General features: G+C 43.7%; 1 protein-coding gene across 4 annotated transcripts in view; it reads right to left on the bottom strand.

Moving 5' to 3' along the window:
• The window catches only part of SVEP1 (sushi, von Willebrand factor type A, EGF and pentraxin domain containing 1), a 131,074-nt gene extending 111,400 nt beyond the window's left edge, over positions 1-19,674 (bottom strand). For all 4 annotated transcript variants that reach the window (XM_057423134.1, XM_057423136.1, XM_057423135.1 and 1 more), the window contains exons 1-2: positions 18,947-19,674; positions 749-1,004 (exon numbers count right to left, since the gene is read on the bottom strand). In XM_057423134.1, coding sequence (XP_057279117.1) covers positions 749-1,004; positions 18,947-19,465 — 775 coding nt within the window. In that variant the 5' untranslated portion in view covers positions 19,466-19,674. The remainder of the gene's footprint in view (positions 1-748; positions 1,005-18,946) is intronic.
• Positions 19,675-21,356: the final 1,682 nt, after the last annotated feature.

Below are 21,356 nucleotides of genomic sequence, written 5' to 3'. Positions count from 1 at the left end.
GAATGGCAGTAAAGCAACCTATTTATGTAAAAGTCGCATACTTTTAAAGATTACATATGGCAAATAAATGCTAATGGCTATTCTGATACATGTTCTAAGTCTCAAACAAGCAGCACTGGCTTTCAAACGAAGGTCTAGTCATGTGTTTCACTTGCTAATTTAAACTTATTCTAGTTTTCAGGAAGAACTTTTTTTTAGAATACAGTAGTCTAAAAAAGGATAAAACCATAGTCAAAACTTTTCCACCTCTCGCTCTTTCCAGTTTTATTGAATGTATAAGGTCATAAACTGTATTTACCCTTATACAGAGAGGTCTAAATTAGTTCTGAATAGGCTAGCTTCTGTTGCTCTGTAAAATACCAGGAGCTAGTAAGGCTACTCCTAATGGACGTATTAGGTGCCTCTTTTTGACGACAATGTATCTGACTACGAGGTTAACCTATTCAAGTGAAAGTTACACTGGGCCAAGATCATAGTCTGCTCTTTGTGGGCAAAATGAAGATCTGAATGGAAGTATGTATATACCAGTGAGGAGAATTTGGCTCACATTTTGTTGATGATGAGTTAGTCAAACATACAGTTTATCCTTTTACCTGAGCAATGAACCTTTACCTATGCTATAAAGTAAGGGGGGGGGGGGAAATAAAAAATCAACACTATATGAAATGCAATTACAAGACGGCACTGGAGATCTTTCTATTCAGACCTCTCTGCTCTCTGTAGACTCCTGAGATTAGTACATTAATACCTTCATGAAGAGCCCTGCGTGCCAGAGCTTCAAACTCAGTAAAACTGTGAAGAAGGTAACAGTGATCTTCTTTCGGATGGGATGCCATGTCATTCAGCTCTCGGATATTCCCCTGCCATATCCCAAAGGTGAAGATCTCCACCCCAAATTCACGCAACGATGCTGCAATTGGTCTTGGGTCTCCCCCATTGGAATATCCATCAGTAATGAGAAATATCACCTTTGTGGCATTTCCACGGGCATGCCGCAGTATTTGCTGGAAAAGAAAATGAAATTGCACACCTCAGCAAAGGGTTAGTGCTGGCTGACCTGCACACTACTTCCTCCATGAACTGTCTCTTTTTATTTGAATTATATGGCTACATTCAGTCCTTGCATGACTACTTAGTGTAACAAAGATCAACACTTGCAAGTAGAGCTTATAATCAGATATGGCCAGCCCCTGTGACCAACTGAAGTGTGGCTCAGTCTGTACAATCACAGAGATCATTATATGATCTGAAATGAGACCCTTTTCACACTGACTGATAAAGTCACTCGTGTCAGACAGCAATGACCTCAACCAGTGCTTTAGGAACTTCCTTCAGACTGCAGTTTGAATAGTTATTACAGACATTGAAAATCTACTGCAAGACTCGTGGGACCGAAGTTCAGATGCTGCCAACTGTCTTAATGCCATGGGAGTGATGTGGATCCTTATCAGCTGCCAGTTTGGTCCATGCTGCTTTTACATTCAGTATATGTATGCCATTTGGTTCCAAACTTGCTTGACCATTCAGGCAGGTGAACACCTCACCAAATCCCACCATGAAAATATGCTGCAAATGGTGGCGCACCCTCTCTCATTATCATGGCTTTCAGTGTGTAATCTGTGGACAAATCCTCTATAGTCTGTAAATGGTAACTAAGAACAAAAATAATTTTATTAGGGATTGTTTTGCTAGGAAAAAGAAGTCACAGATGTATTGGAAAATTTTAGAGACTGATAGATCTATTAGAAAATTTTGCATGAAGAATTAGTCAAAACCATAGACACAAATGCTGGAAACAGCTCTCACACACAATAACAACTTTTTATGTGAGGAATTTATGAGTGGTTAAAATTTCCACTGTGATCATCTGGCCACAGGCCTGCGAATTTTGTAGTTCCACAGGCTCCTTCCCATGATCCCTCTACCATTTCCTTTCTAAAAGTTAAAAATCTATTGACTTTCTAGAAAAAAGAGAACAGTGGCTGTGTCATTCTCTTCCCATGTAAGGCACATGGAAAAGAGTTATTTACCCAGTAACCCCACAAGAAATCTAGTAGTGTATGAATAGAGAGAGAACACGTCATAGAACATGTACATACATGTGCATGGATATGAAGGAAAAGGTAGTGACACGGAAGAGATTCTGTCAGGAACAGCAGTTCTCAAAAAAAGCATCTCAGGTACCTGAGGTGCCATGCAAAAATGCCTGATAAGGTTTCCTAAGCCGCTCTCTATGAACAGGCTTTAGAAACTGATGGTTAGTTACGAGATTAGTTATAAACAAGTTCCTACTCATTGCCAGGCTATTAAACTCTAAATAAAAAAGCAAAAAATTTGAGTATATCTCCTATTAAACAAGTTTCAGAAGAGTGACCATGCACAAGATGACTTGCTTCCCTAAATGCACCCTCAGCCTGCCTCCTACAGTCAGCTATTGAATCTTTACTACCAGCACAACCACATCTGGAAACTGGAAACTGCAGCTGGAACCTGGAAAAATAAGCAGTCCTCAAAATGGTAATTTTATGCATAAAAAACAAACCCCAAAGCTTAACAACAATCATTAGCACCTCCTATGGCATCATGCATTCAAGGATTGAATGTCAAGTCAGAGACAATAGTCATGAAGTTTAACCAGGTAATCAGCTGAAGAAAGAGAAACAAGTGACTAAAAGAACACTCTGTTGTCTTTATTGTGTGCAAACTGCTTGCTCCTAAGAGATCAAAGTCTTTCTATCTGTATCTCCCACCATGGCAACTGCTGTTCTGTTGGTGATACATCTTTGTTTTCTTGCACGTCTGAGATAACAAACATGATCTAACATATTTTAATGTTATCTTACGTTTTGATCCACTAGATTATAAGGCCCACTTCCAATTTATTGCTAAACTTCTGCCAACAATCATTGAGATTGTTGGTTATTTTAACCCCAGCATAGTATTCCCCATTTATCCCCACGGAATTGTGCTCTTCTCCCTTCCAACAGTTTGCCAAGATCCTTTTAGCTTGTTCGGCATGGCCTCAAAAACTGCCTGTGGTTCCCTTCACCCTGCTGCCATCTACAGATTTCATAAGGATCATCCGTTCCAATACTTCACACAAAACATCTGTGATGCAGTAGTGCCCAAGTGAGGACATGCCCACAGATTCCCACCCACTTCATCCTTCCAATTTGACAGTGCTCCTGTGCTAATTACTCTCTGAACATGTTTGGTTTTGGACATAAGCAAAGCACCGGCAAAAATGCGCTGTTAAGATGCTGTGAACTAGAAACCACCCTATGGAGTGACCACTCTCATAATTAGTCACAGCCTGTAAGAGTGTAAGTATGGGACCACCACCAATCTCGTCCTTGCTGTAAAGCAGGGAATTGTGAAGGGGTACTTTCTCTTTCCTGTAATTTCCAAGTAATTTGCATGCTGACTTTTATCTTGGTAGCATGAAAATTACTACTGTGTTTATTTAAATAATAGATTCTACCATGCCACAAATCAATACAAAAGACCACATTTGACAGATGTTCGAACAATACTCCAAAAATCATGGTATTGTCTGATGAGTAGTAAATGTATTTAAGCCACCCTTAACAAACATGAATTCCAAAAACGGAGACAAACTGAGTTGAGTAGTTTTATTACAAAATCTTTAAGTAAGACTCAATGAGTAAAACTGTCTGACTTTCAGCTCAATCAAAAGCTTACAAGAGCGCAAAGATCCAGCAGAGATTTTACAGCCTTTCTCTGCGAGCCAGACCATATTTCAGGACAATCTGATTTTGATTTGGCATTCACTGATTTCAGGTAGATACTAAACAAAAATAAGCATACACACCATAAATCCAAGAACCGACAATTGGCACCATGGTCTGAAAGACTGCCAAGTAATGTTTTGCTGTTGGGCTTTATTTTATTACTACTTGTATGCAAAACTCAAAGGGAGTGAAACCAAATTCCCTTGCAGACACAAATACCCTTTACAAAGCAAACCTATTTTTCCTCATGTTGCTTAAGTGGAAATCCAGAATAAAGTGAAAAGCCACAATAAGTGGAAAACTCAAGTGAAAAGAATCAGGAAGATGAAGAAAAGGCAAAAGATAACATGAAGACAAATAGCAGGAAAAAAAATACAAATGCTTCACTTGTAAATGCATCCTGAAAGGTATGCTCTAAGACAAGTACCACCACAGGCAGAGCATGTAGTACTATTTATAATTAGCAGATATAATTAATGTATTTAGCATTACTGTGCTCTTTTAAAACAGAATGTAAGCAACTTACATGTCTGTGTAACTTCTTAAGTATTCAGGCTGAAATGCTCCATTCAGGGTATTTGTCTTAAGCTGTTTCAGTGAAAATGCCTTTTATTTCAAAAAGCAAGATGAGTAAAAACATATGTTCCATCCATACTTACTTGGTTTTGGCAACTGCAGCATCTCTGAGCTTTGCAGAAGGAACTTCCAAACTGCAAATCACATTTATAACAAAGGTGGAAAAATAGGTCCCTAATATGTGCAAGTTGTGGAACTTGTGTAACTGAGGAAGAAATCACAAGTTGCACAGGACTGAGAGACATAATGGAGATTACCAGTGCAACTCTCTTAAGACCCCACCTATGTTCAGCTTGCTCTAGCAGAAGATTTCAACTCATAATTATGTTGTAACACATACAGAAGGCAGAACAACGCTTAATTTTGGCAGGCTGTGGCTTTGCAATTTCAGGAATATCCTTTCAGCACTGTTTCCCTCTGTGTACTGCACAAAGCTGCACGAACTGCTGATGAAGGTAGTGGACAGCATTACACGTTTTCCTAGTTTTTCAGCAAATGATACTTAGTCAGCAATCAAACTTCTATATTTCCCCTAAATGCAGGGATGCGCCTGTATGGCCAATGAACAAACTAGCTTGAGCCCCAGTAGTCTAGCCAGGACAACACCGATCTTAGAAAGGACTATTTAATTCTAATTAGTAATTTATCAGGGATCTCTGTTTTACAGAAATAGACTGCCACCACTGCCCTCTGAAACTGCTGTGCTGAGTACAGAAACTCCATGTCTTTCTGTGCAACTGAGAAAGGTTCCCTGGAAGTAGACCTCAGGAACAGTAGCTTACCAAGTCCTCTTAAAAAATGCAGGTCATCAGAATAAGTGGGAAGCACCATAAAAAGACCATTTTTGAGTGGCAAACACCCTTAGCTACATGACCTTGAGATAAATCAAGCAGCCAAGAACTTTTCTGTCCTCTGCATCTCAAAGGACAGCCTCTCTGGGGCAGCACTTCTGTCACACACAGGCACAAATTGAGGTGAGAGTGCATGAAGCTGTCTTCCGGCTACCTGAGGACTCAAATATTTGGGCACCAGTGGACCAAGCAGAGAAAAGACAGATGAACAGACAGGATTGCTACGTATTGCCCCTAGGAATCAAAGCAAAGCCACTGAACAGCTTGGCCCTCATCTCTGCTGTATAACAGCAAAGGAAAAGAATAAGGAAAGAAAGAATTCATTCAACATTTTAGAGGGGGAAAAGTAAGACACAAGTCTACTTTTAAATCACCTGTATATGCCTGGTGTTCCACTCAATGTTTTGTTTCCTTCTGTGAAAGCACAGTGACATAAGGGACAGGAGACCATCCAGAGCTGCCAACAACCCAAGTAACAGCCTGCACTGCTCTGCCTCTACTCTCCAGTATTTGTGTAGCATTTCACATCATTTTTGTTTCCTTTAACCCTGACTCACATTCCTGTATTCCAAGACACAGCTCTCCTTCCTTCTCCAGAAAGTCATTTTGAATGCTGTTGGTTTCCCAGCAGAAATTTCACATATTTAAAATGTCTTTTCACTCAACCCCTAAATTTATAAACACAGAGATGGTTTCATATATTTAACCAGTACCCATCAACTTCACAGACTGCATCTGCACAAAGATAAGGCTTTTTCATGACAGGGTTCTGTAGCCCTTTCATAAATTGTCAGGTTCTTCAACAAACAAAGCTTAAAAGCCTACTAAACAGTACTCAGAGGGATCCTGAGGATCTGTTTCTTTGGTATAAATATCCACATCTGCTTCCAATTTTACCACCAAATGAAACTGAGCACCAGCCATAATTCAAGGTGCTAAATGACTTGTTTAATTGAGAAAACAGCTCATTTGGTCCCTACTGTAAAGTAATAATAAAGGATAAGTACAAACAAAACAAAAAATTAACGCTATTGATGATTGCAAAGACATGCATGGGCCACTAGAAACACCTTGTCTTTGACTGGTTTAGTGCTCATTTTCTTGTCTACACTTCTTTCACAGGACTGATAGGTCAGTTTCAGTAATCCTTCCAGATCTTAAATAAAACATTCTTTTCACAATAGCAAAAACTTATTGCCATCTGTATTGTATTCCGTCTCTGTTTAGTGTGTACAAATACCTAGCAGGCTTGCCATTTTCTCTGTGCCAATAATAATCCTTAGAATTAAAAAAAAATGAAGTCTTGTGCAACAAAAAAGTTGTCCTACAAAATCCTCCTCTAGAATTTCACTATGGTAAGGCAAAACAAAATCCTATCAGTACAGTTACAAAACCAGCTAAACATCTATCTTCTGTGGTTTTAATACAGCATTTGTATTCAGGGGATGAGTACCATCCAAGACCAAAGAATTCTTCAACCATTTGTCAGCCACAGCAATGATGTCGTCAAAGTTTTCTGTTACTGCCTCAATTACATGCTCTGTATCTAATCTGTAAACATTTGATCTTGTGCCTGACCTCTGTCCTTACCCAGTGTTTCGCTATTAAGGAAGATTTCTGCTATTTGGAACTGGCAATTAATACATTTGTCTAAAGGGAAATAAACCGTGATGTGTTAATCTGTCTCACTTTACAAACTAAGCCTTAGATAACATGAGACAGAGCCAGGATTCTTGCCAGGAGAAACGAGCCTTGAAAGGTTTAAATTGGAACCTAGCTTTCAAAATAACATTATCCAAGCATTCATCACAAAAATTACACTGCTCCTTGTATACCCTGTAGGGAATACACTACCTAAAGGCTACAAAGGGAATGTTATTTGTTATAGCTCACTGCACCTCAGAAGTGAAACAGAAAGCCCTTCATTAAAGAGCCATTCAGCTCTGCTATAATAGTAGACCACTTAAGACTAAATTTGTTTTCACCCTAGGAATTACATAAAACCTACATGCCACAGAATGAATAGAGGGTCAGGATCACCTCTTTCGACCTGCTGGTCACTCTCCTTTTGATGCAGCCCAGGATACAGTTGGCTTTCTGGCCTGCGAGCGCACACTGCTGGCTCATGTTAAGTTTCTCATCAACCAACATCGCTAAGTCCTTCTCTGTGGTGCTGCTCTGAATTTCTCCTCCACCCAGCCTGTAGCTGTGCCTGGGATTGCCCTGACCCAGGTGTAGGACCTTGCACTTGGCTTGGTTGAACTTCATGAGGTTGGCACTGGCCCACCTCACAAGTGTATCAAGGTCCCTCTGGATGGCATTCCTTCCCTCCAGCGTGTCAACCGAACCACAGTTTGGTGTCATCAGCAAAGCTGCTGAGGGTACACTCAATCCCAGCGTCCATGTCACCAACAAAGATGTTGAATAAGATTCCAGCACCAATCCCTGAGGGACACCACTCGTTACTGGTCTCCCGCTGGACATTGAGCCACTGACCACAACTCTTTGCGTGCAGCCATCCAGCCAGTTCTTTATCCACTGAGTATTCTACCTATCAAATTGATGTCTCTCCAATTTAGAAACAAGGATGCCATGTGGGACAGTGTCAAACACTTTGCACAAGTCTAGGTAGATGACATCAACTGCTCTGCCCCTAACCATCAGTTCTGTAGCACCACCACAGGTCACCAAATTGGTCAGGCAGGATTTCCCCTTAGTGAAGCCATGCTGGCTGTCACCAACCACCTCGTTGTTTTTCATGTGCCTTAGCATGGTTTCCAGGAGAATCTGCTCCAAGATTTTGCCAGACACAGGTGAGACTGACTGGTCTGTAGTTCCCTGGGTCTTTCATTTTCACCTTCTTGAAAATGGGGGTTATATTGTTATATTACAGAATATAACTATATATAATACAATGTCATTACTACTAACCTTATATTAAAATGAATAAATTATACCTCATTAGAATCACAGAATCAATTAGGTTAGAAAAGACATGTAAGATTCAGTCCAAGCATTACCCCAGGACTGCCAAGACCATAAATGTCTAAATCATATTACCAAAGGCCTCATCTACATGATTTTTGAACACTTATTAAAAAAACCCTAATGTCTAAAAAAAAACCAACAAACCAACGAGAAATGAGAAATTAATGAAAAATTAATGAAATTTGTTATTGAAAAGAGATTTTGAAATTCATTCTCAATTATGCAAAAAACAGAAAGTTAGAAAAGGATAAAAGAAATTAGAAGCTAATTAATCTCTTAATTTCTCGTGGACAGCTTCAGAAGTGGATCTGCAAGTCACACAGAGAAATAACAGTGTAAATCCTTTTGCAAAGTTCCTTTGCTTTCTTCCTTCCTGCAGGTAAAAAATTCCAAATCTGGCAGGAAATTTTGTGTAAATAGATATTCTGTAAAGAAAAAAAATAATGGGTACTGGGATCAACCATAGTTTTTGGTGGAGACGAGGCATCTTATCACTGAATCCTGAGCAATCCTAAGGAAGCTGGTCATCTCACAAGACTAACGCAAAGTTAGGGGATGACAAATACTGTTCCCCTTAATCATGATACAAATGTTACATAAAAGACCTGGCTATACCTTCTCTGCACTCTCTCTAAAACAGCAAAGCTCTGATTTCACAACCTTTTCTTTTGCTCACTGAACACTGCTACTTTCACTGCCCTGCTCAAGTAAATCTTATCCTCTCTTCAGGTTTTGTGACCTCTTTCAGGAGAGCAACTAAGAAATATTCCACAGTTAGAGGTTTTGGTTTCCAATAGTTACATTTCACCACTCTCTTCTACACTGTTACACAACTCTAGAGAACCAGCTGTTACCTACATAGATGAAATTAACTAACATAAAAGCTTTCCTTGACTACTCCCATAGCAGGAACTGCACTTGTAATTCAGGAAAAACATGTATCTATAGAATCAATCCGGATATTTAAATAGTACTACATGTAATAGGTTGTTGAAGACAACAAGAAGTTAAAAAAAAAAGTTATCAAAATACACCTATTTCATGTTAGGCTGGTATTACAATGATCTTCACTTCAGTTAAATAATGTACTAGCTCTACCAATTTTATTCTCATGATTAATTTATTCAACAATTGGTGGGTAATCAAAATCATTTCCTTAATCTATGCATGTATCTTTTAATCTTTCCTATCCTTCTCATCCCCTCTATCTTCAACCTTCATCTCCTCCTTCACAGCGTCACCCTCTCAGCATGTAGTTATCTTCCACTTGTCTTTTATCCTTTTCTAACTTTCTGTGTGTTTTTTGCATAATTGAGAATGAACTTCCCAATCTCTTGTCAATAACAAATGCAAGAATGCTAGTACGTTTTTGTGGTTTTTCTCAGGCACAAAACTTACCTTCTAAGCATTGCTAAGTAGATGCTGTGAGCATCTGAGTGGATGCTCACTAGGTATGACCTGAGTAAGTCTCACAGCTCAGTCAAACATCCTCACTCTACAAATCAAAGCACAGAGGTATAAACGTCAGGCATGTTTATGGCCAGGAAACATAGGGACATTTCATCTGAGGAAAGGCTGACAGATCTTGCATTGTTCAACCTGAAAAAAAGAAGGCTTGAGGTCCTTTTATCCATGACATAAATACTTAATGAGGAGGGAAGCAAAGAAGACAGATCCAGATTCTTCTAATTAGTAGCATGAGGGAAGAGGAACAAACTGAAATACTGTAAATGCCACTTAAACAGAAGAAACAAGGGTGATCAATCACTGAACCTAGGATTCCTGGAGATGCTGTGGTATCTCCATACCTGGAGATAGATACTCATATTGCAACTGCACACAGTCCTCAGCAATCTGATCTTGCAGATTCACTTTGAGCAGGGGGGTTGGACCAGATGGTCTTCGGAGGTGCCTTTCACTGATTCTATATTTCTGTGATATGGGAGGCACGTATTTGACTTCCGCTTCTTACTATTTATTATTAACCTAAATTTTGCCTCTTTCTGCAAATCAATCAGCACAGATACTGCTTGTACTGCATGTACTACATTTTCAATGCTTTAAGTACTGACGCACAGTTGAAAAGTGCCATTTCATGCATTTTGTATGTTTGAAAAATAAGTAAATCCTTCTTACCTCAGAGACCAAAGCTGCGCACTCCAAGTCTAAGAAAATCATCTTCACATTGCACAAAGACTGTTTCTTTCCTCCATCATCAAGAAAAAACCTAACACAACCCAAAACCATTGCCTTTGCAATGACAGGAGCTACTACACAGAATTTTGACCTACACACTTGTTTCACGCAAGTGCCAGGAATGTTGGATCTGATGGCCTGAAATTAGGTGGCATGAAGTTTTGAGCATGGAGAGTCTGGAACAAACAGAATGCACCTTGTTTCCACGAAACAATTAATATGCGTATCTTTCCATTTATATATTTATATATATATTCATAATCTTCTGTTACTCTGAGGTCTTCTAAGCAGGACATTATAAGACAAGGTGTGCTATGTACATAGCCATTTCCTCAGTTCTTAGTGCTGTACAACCTTTTAACAAGTGTATCAGCACTTTGAAAAGTTGCTGGAAGCCTCATATGCTGCTATGCTCTGTGCTGTGTTCAAAATATTTTTGCTAATAGATCTCAGTTTGATTTCAAAAATTAAAAATTCTAGTTTTCTTTGTGTGTGATCAATTCCCATTGTTAATATAACCAAGATGTTACTTGAGTTCTCTAGTACTGCTCTGGTCTTCTGATAATAATAAAAAAAGGACTCAAAAATATTTTACTGAATACGTAATTAATCTTCATGCATTTTCAGACAGAGCACTCACACCACTATTTATTACTGCATCTGCCAAATATTTGTTTCTTTTGTGTTTGTTTTAAACATTCATTACTTTAAAAAAGCGGGGAAAAAAGCTGAGCAGAGTAATTAATTCCAGAAGGAGAAACACAATTCATGACCTGGCCCATCTACTTCCAGCTCTCACTGCTCAATTATCTTCTGAATATCTTCTTTTGCTCCAGGACTGCTAGAGCAGTCACTGATAAGAGCTGTCCCAGACCAGTTGGGGGGGGGGTGGGGGGTGTGGAAGTGTTTGGGATTGAAACAGGACAGACAATTGGGCTCATTGCTTCACTATTTACACTGCATGGGCTCATCAGAGCGCCACAGCTCTGAATGTTAAAACTTTGATTCAAGGAGGTTCTTCATCTTCCTGCCTGAGGTTACCAGAAAGACCCTGAACCAGAGGGAACATCATAGTAATAACAGGAGTTTTTGTTTTGGATTGTGGTAACATGGGAGAGAACTAAGTAGCTCAAAGACTTGAACAGGGTCATGGTCATCTGAAGAGCCAACTGTTGGTAAAGAAAATGGTACTTTCAATTTCTGCACCTAGAACAGTCAGAAAATTCTGAGCATCACAAACATTCTGCCTCGCCTGTAAAATCTAACTTTCAAATTCCAGTAAAAAAGTGGAACTCAACGACAAAGCATAAAAATATGTCAGAGAACACACAAAATATAATGCATACAGAATATTAATGCTGAAGTTCATGCCAGGAAATACTGCTAAATATGATGTATTGTGCTGGAAAGTTCTTCCTTCTGCTGTCTAAAACCACATACATCTTTGAATTCTGCTGATCAAACTCACAGTAGTGCAACAAGCAATAAATATTGAAGAACAGAAAAAAAGAACTGTAAGTTCTTTTGTGGGCTGATTTGCCATTCTTAGAGCCACCAAGTTGCATGACCAAACTCCTTGGCCAGCAGTTGTGCAAGAGTGTAAGTATGGTAAGTATGAGCCAGATTTTAGTAAGCCATAAACTTTGCATTAAAATATTGTACACCATTCCATTTGATAACAATTCTTTTTATACAACATTTTGCACTGCTGATACTTATCCCTACTGCTAGTATGAACACATTGTTAGAGTATATTCAAGGTATAAAAACCGTGGTCTGGGAGGGCACACAGTCCAAAGTGTTAAAGGGTACTGACAAGTGACTTTTTCAAGCCATGAAAAACAATTCTTTAAAAAGCAATGAAGAACAGAACACTCACTAGTACATTCTGCCTTTTTTTGATTGGAGCTATCATGTTTATTGCTTTTAGGGATACTGGATAAGGAAGAACATGGAGAATAAAGGAGAGGAAGCAGGTTTTTAATTCAGGGTCTAGTGTCAGGCAGTGTACCTATGCATCTGCAGCTTCCTACATACTCAACAGAGGGGGGAACATTGGAGTAAAGGGTTTCAGCACACCTAAATCAGAACTGCCCTACAGAGGCACTGCACATGGAGACAACCCTACTAATGGTCTCTACTGGGATACAGGCTCCCAAAATGACGTTCTTCAGCCTGTGTCTGAAGCCAGGCTGTTGCTCTTTTGTACTTCACACTCATGAACCCAGTTTGTCCTGTTCAACTGATGAGGCAGAAGGGTAGGTAGCAATATCCTGCAGTGCTTGTTGCAAGACATGCATTTTAGCATTTGAAAACCAAATTATGGTTAAGTTAAAGGTAAGATAATAAATGAGTAATCTGCTAAATACCAGACCTCCAAATCACACACTTCTTCTTAGACCAAAATGCAGGACAGAAGTTTTGGAGCACAAACAGATCAATTTCCAAAGAATAAGTTTTTAACCAAAGAAAACATTATCCCTGCTTACCCCAAGTATGATGCTACACAGAACACTTTCTGCCTGTCCTGGCCAAAAAGCCATATAAAAAATGAACTACTTAATAACTTTTTGAAGTAGCCCCATTTCAGGCTAGGTCTAAAGACAATGAACAATGTGCAGATGTGTATCTTGCCTCTGACCCTACTGTATTAGTCTTGTGAGCAAATCCTATGCAGGACTGCAATATGCAGGACAAGTACTTTTCACAAACACTACACTGATTGAAGTGGCGATTTACAGCTGACGCTAATGATGGCTAACAGGAACTCCACTCTCAATTTGCTCTGTAATCATCAACTACCAGGTCTGCAATTTCAAAGGTGACCACAGAGGTAAACCAGGTTGACTTCAGCTTTTTTCACTGTAATCTCTAATACAGACTCCAAGGCCATATCAGAACTTGGAGAGGCACACTGCTGTCAACTAGTCCGCTAACTCTAACTAACCTAAGCCATCACCAGATATTTAGAGCACAATGCCAGAGACAGGCCAGAATCTGCTGCTCTCTCATTACTAGCTGCTGATTTTGCAGAAGTCATAGAAATAAAAATCCATACACACATTCTGGATAAACAGACAACATACATGACTTTAAATGCTCATCTTGTCAATAACAGGATAGTACTTTCCTCAAATAAAAAATTTAAACCACTCATATGTTACGAAAAGGATTTTCAATTTCCGTTGCTTCAACTACTTTTTGTTTTAATTTCAAAATGAGATTCTGAATCTGAAAATGCATTGAAATCAAAAGCCAATTATCCTAGGGGGTAACAATGCTGCATCTTGTACTTTCTGTTTTTTTTACATAAAGAAGAAACATAGCCACCATTACTTACTCAAACAAGCATTAAATAAGCATTAGAACTGTTTATCCTAAACTGATATGTGCTTACATTCTTTTGACGGCCTTTTTTTTTTCCATGTTTGTTAACTGGATGACAACAGAACACTGAATTTGACATGCTGACTGGCCATTTCTCATGCTACCTAAAGATCATATTAGATACAAACCCCAGATTGTTCATGAAATGCATCACCTGATTGTGTAGGTGCCGTGACAGACCTCACACTTACACACACCACTGACTTCAGTGAAGATGAATTACAAAAGCAAAATGCCCAGCTTTTTAATGCAACAATAATTACCAAAACACAGAGCAAGTCTACTCAGCTACTGTTTTGCCAAGCTATTCAGAACAATGGATTTGTCTCTTTAAGGATGGCTGTATACCACCTCTGACTTCAGCTCAACAGCAGTGCACACCTACAACTTCCAAGTTAGTTCTTAAAAGAAATACTTCCCATTTTACTTCCAATGGAAGACAGAAAAAAGCCTGTCTTAGAAGCAAGGCTATGATTATTTTGTCAAGAGGCTGCCACAAAAGGTAGTTTAAATAATTTCTGTTTTCATCTTTTCTAGCCACATCAGTGCAGCTATAGGATGTTTAAATTGTCCATCAGTAAAGACGGCACATCAACAGTGGCGCATATGTAACTGTGACTCTTGGGTGCTAAGACAAGAACACACCATTAAACTTCCACCACTGTATGGTAATCCATCTTCTCTATTTCACAATGGAAGGGGCAATAAACGCACATCCCTCCCACAAGGCCCAGCTGGTGCTGTTAGCAGTGATTATCTTTCAGGATCAGGAGCTCCAATCCAGGTACCTACAGCAGAGAAATTCAGCACTTCACACTACTGAGCTCTTCAGGCTTTAGATGCTTTCATTAATCAACCAGCAGCAGAAACACTTGCTCAGACCTGTTTGTACTTTCTTCAATTCTACTTCAGTTCTTCCTCGCTGTCACAACAGCTCTGCACCATTCCATAATGCAATAAGCAATCTGCCTAACATGAACTGCATGTAGTCTGTGCTGTCCCACCAACTCACTATGTGAGAAAAACATGAAGCCAAAGAGTTTTGAATGAGTGAGCTTAGTTCTTTTCCCCTTTCTTAGACTGCATTCATGTGCCTTAAAAAAAAGACATAAGCTCTTGCTAGCTCAAGTGTGGCAAGAACTCCCAAATGGGGTCACAAACCTGAACACTGGTAGCAGTTCGCCTTCCTCATCAAGGTGCTGTGAGTTGCCATTGTCTCTCGTAGTACATCCTTAATATTTCTGTGCACATTATACAATTTGTCTTTAATCTCCTGGATAGGAATGTCACAGTGTGGTCCACGGGGCAAAGATAAGCATGGAACGTTGTGGCAAAACACAGAAACTGCAATAAACCTCTCTGAGAAGCACCTCTGGAGAGGACGCAAGACTGCACTGCCAAGGAGAACCCCCTTGCTTTTTGAAAGATGGACATTACATGGATGTGCACCATCTTGTCAAACTGAGTAGCTCTGCTTTTAGCATGGTGTTAAATTAATGGCTTTGCTGCCACAGGTTCTGAGACAGTAACTGCTGAGTAAATCTTGCTCCTGTTCACTGATGTTCCCAGATCACCCACTGACTGGCCTGATGACCCTGCAGAACTCACTTATCTCTCTGCTGCTGTAATTTCCATAGAACTGTCACAGAGTTGAATTAATCACTTTGAGACCTACCAATGAAGAGTGCTGCATGACAGTTGAAGTGCTGGGATTATTCTAACAATGCACTTTCCTTCATTTTCTGTTACTACAACACATAACTGATACTATTTTGTAAAGTTTGTCACGCTTTGCAGATACTTTTGGTTTTGGAAAAGAAGTAGAATCCTGTTTAGAAGCAGAAAAAGAAAACCACATTAAAGTGTAATGAGAAAAAAAGAGACCTTTCAGGAAAGTACAAGAAGAAATAAATAGAGTTGTACTGAAAGACAGTCGAAAACAAAGGACAGCAGTGTAAGAGTCCAGAGGGAACAACAACTTTTTTATTCCAATAGTAGTATTTTAAACTTAAACCAGTCATTTTCTAGTGTCTAGAAAGAAAAGTATTCCCTGAAGCTGTAACTTGTCTAACATGAAGACATACTGAACTAAGCCACAGTCCAGTGTCTTTAACCAAGAACCAGCAAACACCCTGAAATTTAAACTTGTCATTCTATCTCAACCCTCCCTGCTACCATGCAAATATTCTTCTTCCCACATTCTTAAAGAGACCACAGTGTAAAATGGCAGTGATGCTGTTGTGGCCGCAATGTCTAACTGGGTTCATAAAACTGAAATCATAGGTTTCTGAAGGGAATTTTTCTTTATTCCATTTCAAAGATATGATTAGTCAAGACTCCATATCAAGAAAACAGTATTTCTTGTGTTTTGTCTGTAATGGTTACTTTTAACTTCTATCATTAACTTTTTCACACAGCACCCCTGGGATGGATCTATATTAAAACCTGACTTCACAGTGGAACATCTAATCCAGGGATGTGTTTTGCTAAAGCAGGTTTTCCATGGGTAACTCTGAGCACATGAGACAATGGTCTTGCTTTTCCTTGCCAAATGTGAAGAAGCGAATAACCTTTGCCAATTTCATATGCCCAGGACTGACACACCTCTTGCAGTCTCACTCATCAACTCCAAGTGAGAGAACATAAGATGTTTCAAGAGATGTACACCCAATGCTCAGCTACAGGTCACTAACCGAAATTAAACATAACAGAAATCTGCTTTGGGAATGCTCCTGAAGGCCAAATGGCAAGGGGCAGCCCAGTTCAGCCTTGTAAGAAAACTTCCAGAGTAGACTGGCTGTCCACAAGCCATCTATTGGGAAACCCTCCAGCATGCTCAAGTGCCAACACATGCTCAGGAGCTGTCGAGCCCAAATTTGTGCCATGGGATGGTATAACAACTTAACACTACAGATAATTGTGTTCCAGTTTCTGGCAACATTCCTGGACATGCTACTATTAATTGGTATAGTGCACAAAGCTTAAGGGCACCTTTGTCAGTCATCAGCAATTAAAATAGTCACCTGGCATCAGTGTGTAGATGTGTCTGATTGCTGACAGCTATCAGGCACCCAAGTCCCCCTGCCAAGAAACAAGGCAGACATTTCAGATGCCAGACCTGACTCATATATATCACTTCTGAAATCGGGACATTGGCTCCATGCTCCTTACAGGAGTGAATTTCACACATTTTTTTGCAAGGGCAGCAGAAAACATGGGAGCCGCAGACAAAGATGGCACAGTAAGACAGTGACTAGTTGCCCTGACCAGACTATTCTACATCCCACACACCATTCCACATTCCACCATACACCCCTTGACACTGACCACCCTCGCATGGCATGCAGAGCCACACTCCCATCCCACACCTGCACCTCACTGTGCATCAAGCCACTATGCCTCCCAGTCCTATGCACCACATACCGTGCTGTGCCTCCCCTCACCGCTCAGAGCTGGTCACTGCGCACCCTGCACCTCACTGCACTGCACCACACCACCAGCCCCTCACCTCACCCAGCACACACCTCCTTGCTCCACCAGCCCCTCACACCTCACCCAGCACACACCTCCCTGCTCCACCAGCCCCTCACACCTCACCCAGCACACACCTCCCTGCTCCACCAGCCCCTCACACCTCACCCAGCACACACCTCCCTGCTCCACCAGCCCCTCACACCTCACCCAGCACACACCTCCCTGCTCCACCAGCCCCTCACACCTCACCCAGCACACACCTCCCTGCTCCACCAGCCCCTCACACCTCACCCAGCACACACCTCCCTGCTCCACCAGCCCCTCACACCTCACCCAGCACACACCTCCCTGCTCCACCAGCCCCTCACACCTCACCCAGCACACACCTCCCTGCTCCACCAGCCCCTCACACCTCACCCAGCACACACCTCCCTGCTCCACCAGCCCCTCACACCTCACCCCAGCACACACCTCCCTGCTCCACCAGCCCCTCACACCTCACCCAGCACACACCTCCCTGCTCCACCAGCCCCTCACACCTCACCCAGCACACACCTCCCTGCTCCACCAGCCCCTCACACCTCACCCAGCACACACCTCCTTGCTCCACCAGCCCCTCACACCTCACCCAGCACACACCTCCCTGATCCACCAGCCCCTCACACCTCACCCAGCACACACCTCCCTGCTCCACCAGCCCCTCACACCTCACCCAGCACACACCTCCCTGCTCCACCAGCCCCTCACACCTCACCCCAGCACACACCTCCCTGCTCCACCAGCCCCTCACACCTCACCCAGCACACACCTCCCTGCTCCACCAGCCCCTCACACCTCACCCAGCACACACCTCACTGTTCCACCAGCCCCTCACACCTCACCCAGCACACACCTCCCTGCTCTGCCAGCCCCTCACCTCACCCCAGCACACACCTCACTGTTCCGCCAGCCCCTCACACCTCACCCAGCACACACCTCCCTGTTCCACCAGCCCCTCACACCTCACCCAGCACACACCTCACTGATCCACCAGCCCCTCACACCTCACCCAGCACACACCTCCCTGCTCTGCCAGCCCCTCACCTCACCCCAGCACACACCTCACTGTTCCGCCAGCCCCTCACACCTCACCCAGCACACACCTCCCTGTTCCACCAGCCCCTCACACCTCACCCAGCACACACCTCCCTGCTCCACCAGCCCCTCACACCTCACCCAGCACACACCTCCCTGCTCCACCAGCCCCTCACACCTCACCCAGCACACACCTCCCTGCTCCACCAGCCCCTCACACCTCACCCAGCACACACCTCCTTGCTCCACCAGCCCCTCACACCTCACCCAGCACACACCTCCCTGTTCCACCAGCCCCTCACACCTCACCCAGCACACACCTCCCTGCTCCACCAGCCCCTCACACCTCACCCAGCACACACCTCCCTGCTCCACCAGCCCCTCACACCTCACCCAGCACACACCTCCTTGCTCCACCAGCCCCTCACACCTCACCCAGCACACACCTCCCTGCTCCACCAGCCCCTCACCTCACCCCAGCACACACCTCCCTGCTCCACCAGCCCCTCACACCTCACCCAGCACACACCTCCCTGCTCCACCAGCCCCTCACCTCACCCCAGCACACACCTCCTTGCTCCACCAGCACCCCTAGCCTGACGCCCCCCCCTCGCCCGCCCGCCCGCCCGCCCGCGGCTCGCGGCTCACCGCCGCCTGCTGGAAGGCGCCCTTGGTGTAGGTGCCGCCGCCGCGGTAGGCGATGGCAGGGATCTCGCGCCCCAGCAGGGCGCACTTGTGCTGCTGCGGCCGCCGCCGCGAGATGTAGTCCACGCGGGGCACCACGTTGCTGCGCGAGGAGAAGGTGACGATGGCGACGCGCGTGGCCGCGGGCACCACGGGGAAGTCGGAGAGCAGCTTCTTGACGAAGCGCAGCTCGCTGAGGAAGTTGGCCGGCCCCACGCTCGACGACTCGTCCACCAGGAACACCAGCTCCAGCCGCCCGCTGCGCGCCCGCAGCCGCCGCACCTGGCGCTTGAAGGCGCGGCCCAGCTTCTCCACTTTGCTCTCCGTCGTGTCGGGCAGCGGCAGCCCCGCCAGAGCGGGAGAGGCGAGGCTGGGGACGCGGAAGGGGGCGCCCGCAGGGCCGCCCGCCTGGCCCTGCGGCGCGGACGGCGACAACGACAGCGACAGCCCCCCCAGGCAGCACAGAGCCACCAGGGGCCACATCGCGGGGTGGCGGGCGCGAGGACACGCCGGCAGCAGCGGGAGCAGAGCGGCCAGTCGCCCTCTGACGCCCCACCTCCTCTTCGCTCTCCTCGGAGGGGCGGCCTGCCTCCCGCCAGCCTCCGCAGGTACCCGCGTCCTTTAATCCCACCGCGGGCCTCCCCCAAGGCTGAGGCGCTGCCCCTCGCACGCCCCTCTCCCGGCTGCCCCCCCTCGGCTTTCGGTAACAAGTCCCCCTCCGCTCCTTCCCCGCCTCCGCGTCCCGCCCCAGCGGGTCCCGCACGGCTGGCGGGGCACAGGCCGTCCCCCGGGTGGGAGGGGGGTGGCGGTCACTGGAAACACTCCGAGCCGGAGCGGTGTCGGGCTCCGGATAACGGGGAAAAGCAGGACACCCCCCCCCCCCCCCCTCCACAAAAGCGAGGAGAACCTTACACACACCCCCCCCCCCCCCCCGGCGTGGAGCTGGAGCTGCTGCTCGCAGGGACGGAGCGAGGGCTTGCGATGACACGTGCTGCTGCGTTAGTCGTGGTGAATTCAGAGCTTTGTTTTGCGGGGAGGATGCGCTTTCGGCTGGTTGGTGTGCTCTGGTCCCGCGCCTGGCGCTGTCACGGTCTTCCTCTCTTGTTCAAGGGGACACTTATCCGCCTGTGGACTCAGTTTATCAGCTTTGAAGATGTAGCAGTACCTCACTGATGTGCGGTCTCACTAAGCGATGTCAAGGTCTCTGGGTACATGGCGTGAGTGTGGGCAAGGGGCTGTGTGTGAAAGGCAGGGACAGCACCTGCATGCGTACATCTATGTGGGTATGTACATATAAACATATATGCATGGATGTACCGACAATGACAATAATCTTCTGTGCTTGTTATGAAGTATTCCCGGTAGCCAAGTGTGAGATGGCAAGCCATTGTTTGGAAGGGTTCCCATGGTTTCTTGTTGTCTGTGGATCATGTTGGGAAAGAGACCTCCTGCCCAAATTCAGAACCCACTTTCCCTTCAACCAATCTCTCTAAAGATTTAATTCTTCAGACTGTTATGAAGCAATAACTTGGGTTAATTTTACCACTGGTTTAGTATTATACAGTCCTCAAGCTAATCAACTCCATTTCCAGAAGTAACTCAGAAAAACTCATTTGGGAATGTAAACCTGTTTATTGCAGGTTTTGCCTTTCATTGGCACTTTTCCTTCCTTTCTTAATTTTCTAGTTCTCATCTCTGCTTTGGTGTGCTTTTGTTGACATTTCACAGTGCCATGGAATACCACAGGTACATTGGTGCATTTGCAAGTCAAACCCCACATTTACGTTTAATTGAATTATTTACTCTTTTTTCACTGGGGTGTCCCTGGTGGAAAATTGATCCAATATCATCCCTTTGACTTTCCAGCAATACTCTAAATTCCAGTGCAAATAACAGCAGACTAAGTGACAGAAGATATTATTTAATTAGGGAAATGGTACATTTAATATATGTTTCTAATGTGTTTTTACTTGAATGTAGTAGTTTTAGTGCTTCATAAAAGTCTGTTTCTTAGGTATACATTTGCCACTTAGTGCTTGAAGAAAAGATAGCAATCAAACACGGAGGCATATGTGGAAAGTAGTTTTGGTACTGAAGGATATGAAGCTGATGAGGGGAATCAGTTAAATATTCATGTGACAGTGAAATAACGCTACAGCATCCCTCTTGCGTTAATCTACAGACTTTCTGTCTTGAAAAGGGTAACTGAAAGTTTCTACAACCACCAAAATCTTCAGCAAGTTGATTTGTGCTGTTGGTCTTTGGAGGATTAAACAAATGATGCTGCAATTGCATTCACTGTGGTCTTAGTCACACCACTAGCATACCTCAGAGAGCTCTTTGCCTTTTATTAGGCTAGAAACCATGTCAGTCT

Source organism: Pezoporus wallicus, unplaced genomic scaffold, assembly GCF_028554395.1.
Source record: "Pezoporus wallicus isolate ANWC-B61680 ecotype Strahan unplaced genomic scaffold, APGP_CSIRO_Pwel_v1 contig_7243, whole genome shotgun sequence".
NCBI classification, from domain to species: domain Eukaryota; kingdom Metazoa; phylum Chordata; class Aves; order Psittaciformes; family Psittacidae; genus Pezoporus; species Pezoporus wallicus.
The sequence above is the reverse complement of the archived record's forward strand: the minus strand, read 5'-3'. Positions and strand labels throughout refer to the sequence as shown.